The following is a 15,943-nucleotide window of genomic DNA, read 5'->3' on the forward strand; positions in this document are numbered from 1 at the left end:
GAAAGGTTTAACAGTGTAAAGAAGACCCATCCTGAATGTGGGTGACACCATCCCATGGGTGGAGAGATGGATCGGTAGACTGTGCACTGGCCAGGCAAGCATGAAGCCCTGAGTTTGGATCTGAAGGACCCTCATGCATGCCAGGTGGGCATAGCAGCCCACGCATAATCCCAGTGCACAAGACTTTACCCAAAATCTCACAGAACTGTGGATCTAATCTGGGCTTCCCAACTCCAAAGCCTGGGCCCCTTCCTCGTTCATAGAAACAGGAACTGTATCACCAGCCAGCCACAAACCCAGAGTGGAACATGCGCACAATAAATACCAGGTAATATGGCATGAAGGGTGGGTGAGAGAGGGAGGCCACGATGCCTAGAAAGTCTGAAAAACAAGGAGTGAACTGAAGAGGATTCGTGAGACAAAGGGCGGATTTATAAAACCATGAAAACAGAAGGAAAACCAGCTAATTTTCACACCACGCGCTGTCCCGCCAAGCAAGGCCGAGCCTACTGCCATGTTAACACTCCAGTTTTTCCCTGATGGTCACATACTTACATAGCTGTGTGTCCATTCTGTCCGTGTAAACACAGTCTTCACTTTCTGATCCAATGTCTTGAAGTTGTAACTTTAATAACTATCCTTGTCCCTGAGTGCCTGTGCTATAAGCCAGTAAATGGCTTCCCTATCATTTAGACATTTATAGTTTATCACTTGGATGTTTATAGTTTATTTCTATTTTTTCTGACTATAAATATTAATGAGCCCCCCCTCCACTCCATACTCCTTCCTTCCGTGGGATCATTTCCTGTATGTATTTCTAGAAGCAGGAATATTGAGTCAGACAGCATGAGCATTGTTTCAGGTGGGTGCTAACCTCACACACATTGGTGATGCAAACAGAGACTTACTCCTCACTCTAGCTGCGTGGGGTTCCATGGAAGAACCATGATGCAGCCAGTGATCTTTGTGCTGGTGAACACTCATTAATTCCTTCGGTCACATTCTTCATGGCAAAGCAACATTCCGACCAGTGGCTGGCCACACTTAGCATAGTAGTCCCACAGGCTGACAAAGAGCTGGACTTCCCTAACACAGTCACATGTTCATGCTGATACTGTAGCAAGCAAACCATTACCATATAAATCACAGCGTGTGGGACTGTCTCAGTGGTTACAGTACCTGTGGCATTAGCATGCTGACCGGAGTTCAGATCCACAGAATCCACTTAAAATGCCAGTTGGACCTGGTGGTTGTGGGAGAATAGGCACTGACACCAATGACAGTGGAAGAGGGATGTCACTGGTGACCCAAAGCCAGGATGGCTTCTAAAAGGCCTCAGCATCAGGTCCAGGTTGTGTTCTCATTCTGTACTCTAAAGTCACAAGGTGGAGCATCAAACAAGTAAGATCTTACAGAAACCATTGTTCCAGCTTTTTCTCCAGGTCATTCTGTTCCTGGTACCTAGTGGAGTCATGCTTAGCAAACAGGCCATACAAGCTTTAAGTAAATCACTAAAGAAATCAATAGATCAGTATCTAATAATTGGCCTTTTCTACTTTATTCTGTTTCAGAGGCCCCCTGTAATTCCAGCCCTACAAGGTAGAAATGAGATTCCCAGAGCAAGGTGACCAGTAAGACTAGAAAAACAGTGAGCCCAGGGTTTGATTGAGAGACTCTACATCAATGAATGAGGCGGAAGAGAAATGGGGGATGGTACCTGACATCAACCTCTGGCTTATACATGTATGTGTGTGTGAGCACACATGCATTCTCTCTCTCCCCCCCTGTCTCCCTCTCTCTCTCTCTCCCTCTCTCTCTCTCTCCCTCTCTCTCTCACACACACACACACATACACACTTACATACATACAAACATGCGTATACACACATATTCAGACAACTCACACAAATGGAAAAGGAAAGAATAAAATACAGTACATACAATTGTACACACATAATACTTGGTGACAATGAACAACTGTCACTAGTGTATGTATTTCCTCTACCACTCTTTTAATCATTATTTTAATTTTTGTGTGTGTTTACATGTTCTGGTGCACATGCACAAGTGTGCACATGTTTATGGAGGCCAGAGGATAAACGGGTCTCAGGAATGCTGTCCACCTTATTTTTGAGGCAGGGTCTCTCACTGACTTGAGCTCACTCATTTGATTAGGTTGGCTGGCCAGTGAGCCTCCCCGGCACTCAGATCACAAGCAGGCACCACTATGTCTAGTTTTCCTCTGCAGGTTCTTAGCATCAAACTCACTGAGCCTTACTGACTGAGGCCTATCCTTCTGTTAAAGCTTAACATGGTCTCGCTATGTCACCCTGACTGGCTTGGAACTCACTATGTAGAGCAGGCTGGCCTTGGTTACAAAATCTGACTGTGTCTGCCCTCCTGTGTGTATGCCACAGAAAAAAAAATGTTTATTTTATGTGTAAGTATGTAGACTTTTTTATATGCATCACATTTGTGCTTACTACAACTCTAATTTGTCTTGCCTCTCTACCCACCTCTGCCTCCAGAGAGGTGGGATAAAAGGCGTACTCCACCACACCATGACGCAATTAAAATCCTTTGTTGAAAATTTGGGGAAAATCCCAAAGGAAGTAATTCATATATTCTAAATGACATTATATATTTACATTTTAAAAATTAGATTGATTTCAAAATGTCTCCAAGGCCCCATTTCTGCACATCTATAACCACAGCATGTGGGAGGCAGAGACAAGAGAATAAGAGTTCAAGGTCATCATCAACTATCGAGCAAGTTCAAAGCCAGCCTGGAAGAGGTCGTGTCAAGTGGCTGACCTCTGCTGTCCAGGTTTTTGTAAATACCCTCTGTAATACTGACACAATTGTGAAACCACCGGACAATACATTTCTGAGCACACACATCCTTCTTAAGTGTTGTGCGCCTGTACAAATACTAGCAGAAGCAATGTTCTCATGCATCTACCTGTGCACTTGCGCATCTGTGAAGGACGGGCTCCCTAAGAGAGAACTGGTGGACTGAAGTGCCGGTAGCTTTCCAGGTCTTAGACACACTATTAAATTCTTCTCCAGTCCCTCCAACTGTGGTAACACCACCTTGCCACAAAGCACTCAGTGACTGGTTGAAGAGAAGTAAGCCAATGGGAGCATCTTGAAGGATATTTATTATTCAAATTCTTGATAAATCTAAATCTGTCTACTTTATATTTACACACACACACACACACACACACACACACACAAAATCTGGCTTGATTTTTCCTGAGGAAACGACTTTCTACCTTGGCCATTTGTGATTAATTTAAACTTATGCTTCTGCACCTACCTATAAGTGCCTTCCCAGGTATCTTTTTCCTTCATCTTTATGATTACTCTTATGTAGTGGTTGTCTTGGGTGCCCCTCCTCTCTAGACAGCATCATCTTATTTGCTGATCCTTGCAGGGGTAGACCTTGGCTATCTGATGGCAGCTATGTGCACCTGAGCACACACACAAACCCAAACTTTAGGAAGCTTGTAAATGCTTGTCTCCCACATCTGTTTCTTTTCATCTTTACATAAATTAGTACCTTCCTGTCTTTGAGAGTTACTAGTGATTTCTACTGATTAATTTACTTTGGAAAAATCATCCTTCTTTATAATTAAAACATGTAAAGGAAAACAGAGTCCAGAGAACCCAGGTTCAATTACTGGCACCTAAATGGTGGATCAGAACTGCCAGCTCCCAAAGGAACCTGGGACAAGCCTCACTCAATACCTGTGGCTTCACACAGCCCTTCTCACCCTGCCCTCTACCCTAAGCCTCTTCCACCCAGGACCCACACGGTGGCTCACAACCATCTGTAACTTCAGTTGCAAGAGGTTCAGTGCCTACTTCCGGCCTCCATAGGCCACCTTTTGCCCATTTCCTGAGAACTTGAAATGAGGCTGGATTCAAATGTAATGGGCTAATTTCCAGCCAGGGGAGTATTCAGACCATGGAGTAGTCACTGCCTACTGTTCTCATCCAGAAGTTATAGTGAGAAGGAGAAACAAACAAACGAAAAGACATGAGAAGTATGCTATGTGTCAAGGAAGGCAGTGTGGGCAAGTTTAAAGTTGACAAGGCAGGTATGAAAGCAACTGTTATCTTTAGACAGGCTACAGCTGGGGCCAGGGAGATGACTCAGTGGTTAAAATACTTGCTAGTGTGAGGCCCAGCTGGGAGGGTATGGGAGCCCAGCTGGGAGGGTATGGGAGCCCAGCTGGGAGGGTATGGGAGCCCAGCTGGGAGGGTATGGGAGCCCAGCTGGGAGGGTATGGGAGCCCAGCTGGGAGGGTATGGGGTCCAGTTGGGAGGGTATGGGAGCCCAGCTGGGAGGGTATGGGAGCCCAGCTGGGAGGGTATGGGAGCCCAGCTGGGAGGGTATGGGAGCCCAGCTGGGAGGGTATGGGAGCCCAGCTGGGAGGGTATGGGAGCCCAGCTGGGAGGGTATGGGGTCCAGTTGGGAGGGTATGGGAGCCCAGCTGGGAGGGTATGGGAGCCTAGCTGGGAGGGTATGGGAGCCCAGCTGGGAGGGTATGGGAGCCCAGCTGGGAGGGTATGGGGTCCAGTTGGGAGGGTATGGGAGCCCAGCTGGGAGGGTGTGGGAGCCCAGCTGGGAGGGTATGGGAGCCCAGCTGGGAGGGTATGGGAGCCCAGCTGGGAGGGTATGGGAGCCCAGCTGGGAGGGTATGGGAGCCCAGCTGGGAGGGTATGGGAGCCCAGCTGGGAGGGTATGGGGTCCAGTTGGGAGGGTATGGGAGCCCAGCTGGGAGGGTATGGGAGCCCAGCTGGGAGGGTATGGGAGCCCAGCTGGGAGGGTATGGGAGCCCAGCTGGGAGGGTATGGGAGCCCAGCTGGGAGGGTATGGGGTCCAGTTGGGAGGGTATGGGAGCCCAGCTGGGAGGGTATGGGAGCCCAGCTGGGAGGGTATGGGAGCCCAGCTGGGAGGGTATGGGAGCCCAGCTGGGAGGGTATGGGAGCCCAGCTGGGAGGGTATGGCAACCTACCTTCAGCCACAAGAGGATCCCTCAAGCAAGCTGACTTGCCAAAGCAACTAAAATGGAAAGCTCAGGGTTTGTGGAGAACCTTCAATATGTAAGGTTCACAGCAATGGAACAAGGCTCCCAGTGTCCACCTCAGGCTTCCACACATATACAGGCACACACACACACAGAGAGAGAGAGAGATGCACACACACAGACGCATACATGTTGTAGGAGACCATTATTTTGTTCCCAGCTGCTCAGCCCCGTAATAATCGCACAGAAACCATATCATTTGCAATACTGTTTGGTCAATAGTTTAAGCATATTTCTGATGAACTCATATCTTAAATTAACCCATCTCCATTAATCTGTGTATCACCATGAGACTGTGACTTACCAGGTAAAGTTCCAGCATCTGTCTCCGTCAGGGCTACATGGCATCTCTCTGACTCTGCCCTCTTTCTCCCAGCATTAAGTTTAGTTTTCCCTGCCTAGCTAAGTTCTGCCTTGTTATAGGCCAAGGCAGTTTCTTTATTCATTAACCAATGAGAACAACACATAGACAGAAGGACCTCCCACACCATTTCCACTTTTCTGTTTAAATAAAATGAGTGCATGCGCACACACATATGGGCACATGTGTGTGCACACACAGACACACACACATATGAGCACACATGCATATACAACTGCATATATGCCCCCACACAACATGAAAAGCATATACAATAATACACATATACCAAATTATGCACACACAACTGCATATATGCCCCCACACAACTTGAAAATCATACACAACACATATACATATACCAAAAAGTAAATAAATTTCAATATTTAAAAGAAAAGATTAAAATGGGGGGTTTCTCTGAACCATTGTATGGCTGGAAACATGGGACACATTTTTTACTTCATAGGGGCTTGCATGTAAGAGACTTCCTTGAGATGAGGGAGATGGCTCAGATACTAATCTGTTTCTCATGAGAACATGAGGACCTTGATTTGGATCTATGGCACCAATGTAAATGCTGGGCAGGCAGAAGGGCCTGCCTGTAATCCCAGCACCTAGGAAGTGAAGGAGGGGCCCTCTGGAGCAAGGTGACTAGTTAGACTAGTCAAAATGGAAAATTCTGGGTTAAGTTAGAGACTCTAGCTCAAAGATGAAGAGTAGCTGGGAAAAACTCTTGGTATCAGCCTCTGGTCTCCACACACATACCTACATACACAGTATCATACACATACATGCACATGGGAGCACACACACACACGTGTATATGCTTGAGCAAAAACAGAAACAAGACAGATAGCCTTGAGTCTTAGAGGTGACTTTGGATTTTAAAATAGTGTCAGAACCGTTAAAAAGCCTTTGAGAACATTCAAAGGTAGACGAAATACATTTACACTATGAGATGAAAATGAGATTTCAGGGGCCCCTGATGGGATATTATGATTTAAAACTATGACAAGAGGTGGAGTTATAATGGTCAGTCTTCACTGTCAGCTCGACTGACAGAGTCGTCATGGGTTCTGCCCCTTAGTCTTTGTCTTGTTGTGTTAAGGCTGTGCCTGAGTCTCTCGGCCACAAGGACCTGCAAGTCTTAGAGGACACCAAAGGTGATGTGATGGAGGCCCCTTCTTATGGATGTGTCTTTGATATTTCCTGACGGTTTGCAGGTGCACACATCTCTGGGAGCCTGGAGCTACTCGCCTGGGCCAAAAGGGCCTCTTGAGAGCCTTGTCCGACAGTCAGGACCTGCAATGGACATCAGAATAATCAAAGCAACAGGCCCTTGTGCTTCATCATCCTCTCACAGCCCCGCCCTCCCCTCCCCCTCCCACACCAGCCTTGCCTGGGCTTGCAGTCCCAGACAGGTTACAAGGAGACTACAGCTCCTCTCCTCGAGCTGCTAACCTGCCACGTCAATTTCGCCAGTTAATAAATGACTGGAGAAGGCTTAATTGCATCGGAAGAAATTGACATCAGGTGCTTAGGCCCCACTCAATTAATTTGTGTTCCTAAGGGGGTGGAGCGGGGACAACAGCCATTAATTACATGCCTGGGTGCCAGCTGCATCCTGTAGTTCTCTTCCTAAGTCACCCAGGAAGTGAGTGAGGTAACCCTGCTAACAGGAATTTGGGGTCACTGTTGGTTAGGGGCCCCCTCTGAGAGAGCAGGGTCCTCTGGACGAATGGAAAGTGGCTTTTAGTGTCCCTCCCTGTCTGTGCTAAAAGAATGTCATTCTCTAAGACCCTAAGACCCACATCCTGACTTCACCGGCTCTATGATGATGGAACATTGGCTCTTCTGACTACCCACGTCCAGACTGCTAGTGGACTTGGCCCCAAAGACACAGAACCTGGAACCAGTCTTGACATGGGAACCAGATGATGCCACCAACTCTGCAAGGTCACCCCTCCAACACACTTCCCGTGTCACCCTGCTGCCTCCCAAAGACCTTCATTCCTGTGTCACTTCCCAAAAGGGCCAGATGGTCAGACGCAAAGCTGGTACAACACAGACTCCCGCGCCAGCCCAGCAACTGGGCTGTGGCTCTGGGGGATTCAGGGTCTCTGTTTCTTAACATGTGGCTCAGTTGGTTGTTACTATCAATCTGTTTCAAGAAAATACTCCAGGGGACGCCTCGACACCTGGTGAAATGCGTGCATTTCTGGAAGAAGAGACAGCAGGCTCAGAATCAGGATGCTCCATTCTTAGGGCCTTTCCCGATCTATCTGTCTCTGCCTTGCTGTGTGTGGTTAAGCAAGTTACTCAGCCCCTCTGAACTTGGTTTCTTCTTATTAAATAAGATATTGGGAAAACTCTCATAGAGTCTTTACATTTCCATGCATCATTTTTCTAAAGTGAAAATCACGGGAGCAGGTGAATACAGAAAGAGGGAGGGATGGTCCAGACGGCTGGGACCTCTCCAGCCACTTCCGCCTGAGCAGACAAACTGGAGGCAAAGCAATATCATCAGATGGAAGGGTGTTGATTGCTCATGACTGGCACTCTAAAGTCTGCAAAATCACAAACAACTCTCTTCTGGAAATAGGTTAAACAGCAGTTGGATCGGCCCAAGGTGTGATTTGACCAGACTGTTAGTTTTGTATAGAGGGGAAGGGGAAAGATTTCCCCCCTGACTATACTTTAAAAAGGATTCTCAAAAACATTTTTTGAGCAAAGCCCATATAGCACACTTGTTTAACAAATCAATTACCTTTATTTTATCGTAGATATGTGTGTGTGTGTGTGTGTGTGTGTGTGTGTTCCTGTGGGTTCATGGCTTTCATTTTCATTACCTCACCAGGGTAGTACACACCTTTATTAGCTAGAGAACTGAAAGGTGCTTAAACTTGGCTCTTGCCTCTGTGCATTTGAGAGCAGCCATGAGTCTCCCTTAGTTCCTGCAAGCTCACCAGCTCCATTCCGGGGGCCCCTGGCAATTCCTTGCCTAGCCCTTGGGTATCTGGCCTCTTTTGTTGGGACTGTCTCATTAATGGCACTACAGGACAGAACATTGGGCCAACCACAGCTTCTATTTCACAGCGGGCAGGAAGGAGGCATTCATAGCTCAGCAATTGCTCTGCCAGAGAGCTTCTTCTCAGTTCTTCACCAAATTACTGGTCCATCTTATTTGTGTGGAGTGTGGGTCTGGATGCTGAAAGTGACTCCTTCTGTTTCCACTGTGGGTTTGTCACATGGTGGAAATGGGGCACCTGTCCCCAACACTCTGTGGTCTTCTGACTTCCATGAATATGTTTTGAAATCTCACTCCAAATTCAGTTCCCAGCTTGAACCTGAACAAAGTCTGGCCAGATGAAGCTCCCAACATAGCAGCTTACTGCAAAAAGCCAGCCAGGAGGGAGTTAGCTAGTGAAACAAGTCTGAATCTTGACCCTGTCCTTAGAACTGATCTCCTATTACCTTTCAAACCTGGCTTACCATTCAGAGAGTGAGAACAGCCTTGAGAAAAGAAAGCCCGGTTACCTGTGGTGGTTTGAAAGAAAATAGCCACCAAAGGGAGTGGCACTATTAGGAGGTGTGGCCTTGTTGGAGGAAGTGTGTCACTGTGGGGGTGAGCTTTGAGGTCTCTTTTGCTCAAGCTTCCCTCAGTGTGGCAATCAGTTGACTTCCTGTTGCCTGCAAGATGTAGCTCTCTCAGCTCCAGCACCATGCCTGCCTGCACACCACCATGCTCCCTGTCATTATGATAATGTTCATTATGGACTGAACCTCTGAAACTGTGAGTCACCCAATTAAATGTTTTCTTTCTAAGAGCTGCTGTGGTCATGGTGGCTCTTCACAGCAATAGAGAACCCTAACAAAGGTAGTATCTATGGCATCAGGGGCAGAAATTACCCCAATCAAAGAGGAAGATAATGTATGGACAGGGTCACTCTAGAGGTCCACACATCCCCTGTCATCTTTTCCCAAGTTCTGCTCCTAAGTCCTGCTGGTTAAGCACCGATCCTTGAGCTCCAGCTTGTGGGGGTAGAGAAGCCAAGGATCCTCAGTGTGTCCTTTCAGAAAGTGGCTCTGTGGATGCCACTAATGACTGGATCCCCTCCCAACACGCCTGAATTGAGGCTGAGCATCATACACAGAGCACACACTTGAGTTCTCTAGTGGACATTGAAAGATGTAGGTGGGATCCTGTCCCCACCGAGTCTCTTGCCGCAGGCACTCTTGCCCAGTGTTACGCTGCTGCACTGGACAGAGGGTTTTAGTGATACAGCAGGGATCAAGAAGAAAATGAGTCTGGGATGGAATGGGATATGATCTCCCAAGTCTTGAAGACCTTCTAGCTTGTCTGACCACTCAAATCCACATACAACTCCCACTAACTCCCCCTTCTTCTCTAGCAGGGACTGATGATGCCCTTGGCCATGATACACCCCCAGCTGCTATCTGCTCATGTTCAGCCTGCATGATTGAGCCACCACTGCTCCAGCTATTTCCTGTGAGTATAAGGCACAGGCCAAAGCTTTGATTCCCAGAAGTATCTGTGCTCCAGGCAGGAAGATGGGTGTAGTGGGAATGTCATAAAACCTGGACTCAGGGCACAGACCGGCAGAATTCTTCAGTAGACAATAACTTTTCAGGCTTGGTGACTACTCCGGTCCCTTGGGTTGGCCACCATTGGGTTGCTCTGCCCCAGATCTGATAGGACTTGGATGAGAACACAGGAACTTTGTTCTCCTTCTCACAAAGGCAGTTTTGATAGAAATCCACAACACTAGCCCTGAAGTCCTGGCTCCGCTCAGACACTTGCTACCCTGTGACTTCAGATAAGGTCTCTGAGAAGTTGGGCCTCTCCGCCTGTGCCATAGAACTTTTTGGTGATGTCCAGGAAGGCGTATTAGTTGCTTTTTTTTTTCTGTGAAGCAAACTTAACAGCTTAAAACAACAAGCAGAGAATATCTCAGAGTCTCTGCAAGTCAGGAATTCTGTGGTAGAGAGCTGAGTCCACTGGTTCAGTATATGCCAAGAGATTGCATTTGAGGCATGGGCTGGGGTGGCAGTTTCATCCGAAAGCTTGACTGGGTGGGTAGGAAACAGACTTGCTTCTGATCTCACAGTGTGATGCTGTAACGGTTCTGTTACTTCTGGGCCATGAACTAAGGGCCTCAGTTTCCAGCTTTCTGTTGGCCATGGTCCACCTGCAATGCCTGGTCATATGGATCTCCCACATAGCAGCTCACTGCAGCAAAGACAAAGAGTTGCCTCATGAAAAAAAAAAAATGAATCTTGAACCTGCCCATAGAAGTGAGTTCTCATTATCTTTGCTACTTTTTTGCTGGTTAGAAGCAAGTCATGGGCTACATTCACACAGTTAGTGAGAGCAGCATACAAGGCGTGGGTCCCAGGGATGGGGATTACTGGGGGCCTTCTCTAAGTCTGCCGACAATAAGAGGGAATATGCCTGGTAAGTTGTACCATGCTATATATAAGTATAAGGATTTACTGTTACCATTTGGATCTAATTGCAAAAAGGGAAATGATCCTGCCTGAAATAATAGGGAACCACTAAGTGTGGGAATTTAAGGGTCAAATTGTACTATACGTACCAGGTCCTCGGGGAAATGGACTGAGCTTACTTAGCTCATATCACACATCTCATGCATGCATGCCTTCCTGGCTTACAAAGGCACATATATGCAGCCAGGAAATGCCTGAGCCTTCTCCCTCCTCCCCTCACATAACCATGCTGGGTACGGTCTTCAAAAATATAAAAGGATGCCAGGCACGGTAGCGCACACCTAATCCCAGCATTAGGGAGGCCGAGGCAGGCAGATCTCTGTGAGTTCGAGGCCAGCCTAGGATACACAATGAGCTCCAGGACAGACCGAGCTACACGGTGAGACCCTGTCTCAAACGAACAATATATACACATACACACAAGAGCCAGGCGTGATGGTTCGCACCTGCAACCCCAGTACTTAGGAGACGGAGACAGGAGAAATGCTGAGAGTTTGAAGCCATTCTGGGTTACACGGTGAGTTCTGGGAAAGCATGGGTGACAGGATGAGACCCTGTGTCTAAAATTAAAAGCAAAAAGCAAAATCAACAAACTTGTATGAAACATGCGTGTGAGACGTTCCACTTTCTCCTCACAATCATTGGCAAGGGTGTCTGTGTGTGTGTCAGTTTTCCAAGGCAGAAAGGTCAATGTCCAAGATGAGGTAGCCATCAGGTGATGGCTCCTTCCTCCAGCCCATTTTAAGACACTACTACTGTATAGCCCCCTAAAACTGAAAGAGGGGAGACCAGGGTGTAAGTCGGGGAGGGAGGCGCTGTTTTTACAAGGCTTTCCTATAAGCCTCTGTCTGCTGAAACATCCCAGTGGAGTGGGCTAAGGCTTTCAAAGTCAGTGTGGTGGCTCCACACCGGCCATACCAGCACTTGAGAGTCTCAGGAAAAGGATATACAAGGATACATACAAGTTTAAGGTCAGGCTGGGCTACATAGAAAACTGGGCCAACCTGAGCTACAAATTGAAGCCATGTATTATTAAAACAAAACCAAAACAAACAAAGAAAAACGCCAAGACTTTCAGTGGGGTGGGTCACTGCCCTGTTCCTGCAGATCTTATGGTAGGCTTCTGTCTTGCAAACAAACCTCAGCGGTATGTGTGGAGGCAGGGGAGGGTTCGTTGGATGTTGTAACGGCATCTTATAAATCCTTTCCAGCAAGAGATTTATCTCCTCCCCCCACCTACCCACCAGATGCTTCAGGAACCCCCCAGAAACATGGCCTGCCACACATCTGAGCAAAGTCAAATCCATCTTCAACAGGGATACTGAAGTTTGTGGATGGAATTAAAAGTTGCAACTTGCTGCCCCCTAGTGGTCAGTTAAATTAATAACTGTCATCCTGTGACATGTAATTCAGAGCCTATAATCCAACTTTTATTGAGTTCATAACACCTGCCTGCCATGTAGCATGGCGTGATGTATAATATTGGGAGTGGCCGGTATGGGAAACAATAAAACGCAATCCTTGGTTGCAAAAGATTTACAGCTTAGTAGAAGACTCAAGATATTTATGCATCAAAAATTGATTAGCAGGGCTGGAGAAATGGCTCAGCAATTAAGAGAACTTGCCATTTTTAGCAGAGGTACCCTGATTCAATTCCCAGCAACTACATGGCAGCTCACAGCCATCTGTAACTCCAACTCCTATTTTGGCTTCCCCGGGTACCAGGTACACATACAGTACCCATACATACACACAGGCAAAACACTTATACACATAAAATAAAAATAAACATATATTTTGTTTGTTTGATTGGTTGATTAATTTGAGACAGGATTTCTCTGTGTAACATCCCTAGCTGTCCTGGAACTCGCTCTGTAGACCAGGGTGGCCTTGAACTCCCAGGGATCTGCCTGCCTCTGCCTCCAGAGTGCTGGGATTAAAGTCATGCGCTCCACACCAGGCTTAAATATATATTTTTAAGTTGACTATCACACACCCAAATAAGTCTTGAGGAGTAGAATGTGGAAAGGCATTGATGTAGACTTAGCTCTTCATCTGTCCAAAAGCCTGTTTTCTCCACGCCCATCCCTAGAGTGTCCCAGCCTTGCCGGATCCCTCTCATTTCTCAGAGCCTTGCTCTCCAGCCCCGCCCCACCCCACCCTGTGTTCTTCAGCCCCTGGTCTGTTTCACGCTATCATCTTGGAGGATTCATCTCAGACCTTGTAGGGGACATCTTCCTCAGTTATCAGCACCCCCTCCTCCATGTCCTGTACCCCTGGTCTATGGTCAGTATCATAGGGTGTCTAAACCCCTTTCCATCGCTAAACTCAAAACTTCCTAAAGACCAGGACTGCCACAGAGGCTTCAGCTGGGGCAACAATGGGAAGTGAGCAGGAAAAGATAAATGGTGGTGAGGGTGAAGCCTTTGAGGCTGTGTCCAGATGAATGTTTCTTTCACTCTTTCGAAGGTGGTGGGAAGTCCCAGGTGACTTTTAGTGGTACATGATCATCTCTCTTACACAACCTTCAAGGCACCAGGAATTCTTTCTTGGCTGCCCCATTCCTGAGCCCTTGCCTCATCTACGGATCCTATCGCAAAGCCTTTCTTTAAAGCAGCATTTTTTTCAATTTATTTAATATGTATACAATGTTCTGTCTGCATGTATGCCTGCCCGCCAGAAGAGGGCACCAGATCTCATAGATGGTTGTGAGCCACTATACGATTGCTGGGAATTGAACTCAGGACCTCTGGAAAGAGCAGCCAGTCTTCTTAACCTCTGAGCCATCTCTCCAGCCCCTGCAATGCCTTTCTATAGTCTATTCTTCAGGTCTTATTTCAGTGGATGCTAGTCAACTTAAAAATATGTATTTATTTTCCAGGCAGGGCTAGAAAGATGCTGGAGTCAGAGGCAGGCACCGAAGGACGGGGCTGATGAAAGACCAAACTGCAGCGAAAGGAACGGGGCTCAGACACAAACTGGGGAATGTCAGTTACACCAATACACTGGTTCACCCTGAACTGGCACGGGGAGCAGAAGATCGAAGAAGATCAAAAGAATTAGAGATATTTCAGTTAGAACACTGGGCACATCCTGTACCCTGATCAAACTAAAGTTCAGATCAACCACCCGAAAGCTTTTAAAAGGCAGACTGGCGCTCCTCGGGTGCTTGGTGGGCGGGGCATGCCTTGTGGCCAGCACACACCCACACAGCTGCTCTACAGACCCTGCAGGAGCAGCAAGGCTGCTACCTCTAAATGAAGTAGCAGGCTTTCTAGGAGCGCTGGTGAGCAAGTAGGACCTGTGAGTGAAGGAATGGGTACCCCTTCATCCAGGTGACCACATGGGATGCATGACTTAGTAAGCAGGGGACTTCTGAGGCCCAGATGTGGTGGAATCGTAACAGACAGGGAGAGCTGAGAGGTGGGCACCTATCTGGAAAGCAAAATAATGCCTTTATCTTGTGTATATTGAGTTTGAGATAACAGTGGGGTTTCCAAGGGCAATGTTGAGATGAGAATGGGTGGAGATTAGGGAATGCACTGACCCAGGGACCTCTTTTGGGCAGTAACATTCTCTTCCCAATATCTCTGTACCTTTTGTTGTCTTACAGGTCATCGTTCCCTTCACTGAGTGTAAGTCCTTGAAGTCTTCCCTCCATCCTCCAGCTAGCAAGCCCTCACTGGCCTGCAGGGGTCAGGGGCCCCCATATGCCTAGGAGGCTCAGAAACCACCACACACCAGCCTGCCAAAAGCCTGGATGGCCTCACCTGGAACTTGGCCCCAAGCACCAGGATCAGTTTCCCTAGTCTGACCATGACCTTCCAGGAGTCAGAAAACTGTCTGCTAGCTCACTCCGGGCTCATGTCTCCAAATGTTCAGAAGCCATTGATACCTGTGCCCAAGAGAGAAGCGTTAGAGAGGCTGACTTTTATGGGGAGCCAGGCTAGGTAGAATTCTAGGCAAATTTGTCAAAGCTTCAGTGTGGCCTCCTATGTGGAACATGGACAATGAAGAGCCAGATTGGGTGGGGGGATGCTTAGCAAAATGCTTCACAGACAAAGTCCTTCTCTATTCCCTCTTGGAGCCATAGGAGCAGGAGGGATTGCTCCATCAGCATAGGCCTTGTCTTGTAAGCATGAAGACTTGAGTTCAGTCTCCAAAGAGGACCTGAGTTTGATCCCTAGAGCCCACATTTTAAAAGTCAGGTGTGATGGTGGGCATTTGTAATCCAAGGATCAGAGAGTTAGAAACAGGCAAATTCCTGGGGCTCCATGTCCATCTAGCCTAGTCTGGGCAAGTTCTAGGTCTGTGAGAGACTCTGAGGAAGAATACCCAAGGTTTTCCTCTAGCCTCTTAAGGCACACACACACATGTACACCGACACACACACAGACATGCATATAATAATAATGATGATGGTGATAATAATAATAATAATAATAATAATAGAAAGAGCAGAAAAGAGAAAGACCAAAAGACTAAAGAAGCGGAGCAGTTAGCACTCTGCCTGTCTTTTCCTCCAGCAGCTGCGGCCCTCACCCCACTCTGGTTTAAGCATAGCAAGTCCTCTGCCTTCAGGAAGCCCATGCGGGCCTGGGTCCACTCAGCTCCTGTCCTCCTACCTACTACTGTGCAGAGAATGTGGATCGACTATTCCTCACTTACCGGCATGCGTCTTTGCAGAGTTTGATGGGGCGCCGGGCGGATGACAGCGGGAACGGTTGTGATCACTGGCGGAATCCTAGCTACCGTGATCCTCCTCTGTATCATTGCTGTCCTGTGCTACTGTAGGCTCCAGGTTAGTTCCACGGGCTATAGGCAGAGGCTGGGAGGCCACCAGCAAGCCACCTCTCCAGGATGGGGGCAGAAAGTGGAGGTCCACTTTGGAGGCGACAAAACCCGAAGCTGTAAAATAAGAGAAGCATAAATCAAGGAGGCTGAAAATTGAGTG

General features: G+C 47.6%; 1 protein-coding gene across 9 annotated transcripts in view; it reads left to right on the forward strand.

Annotated features, from left to right (window-relative positions):
• Positions 1 to 15,943, forward strand: part of LOC125391717 (protein FAM163A) — a 78,919-nt gene that overhangs the window by 59,588 nt on the left and 3,388 nt on the right. The window contains exons 2-4 of one of the 9 annotated variants that reach the window (XM_085688068.2): positions 9,873 to 9,970; positions 14,603 to 14,624; positions 15,516 to 15,790. In XM_085688068.2, the coding sequence (XP_085544194.1) occupies positions 15,698 to 15,790 (93 nt within the window). In that variant the 5' untranslated portion in view covers positions 9,873 to 9,970; positions 14,603 to 14,624; positions 15,516 to 15,697. The remainder of the gene's footprint in view (positions 1 to 9,872; positions 9,971 to 14,602; positions 14,625 to 15,515; positions 15,791 to 15,943) is intronic. The other 8 variants (XM_085688070.2, XM_085688069.2, XM_085688071.2 and 5 more) reach the window with 8 other exon arrangements.

This window comes from Myodes glareolus, chromosome 5, assembly GCF_982192425.1.
Source record: "Myodes glareolus chromosome 5, mMyoGla1.1, whole genome shotgun sequence".
Classification (NCBI taxonomy): Eukaryota; Metazoa; Chordata; class Mammalia; order Rodentia; family Cricetidae; genus Myodes; species Myodes glareolus.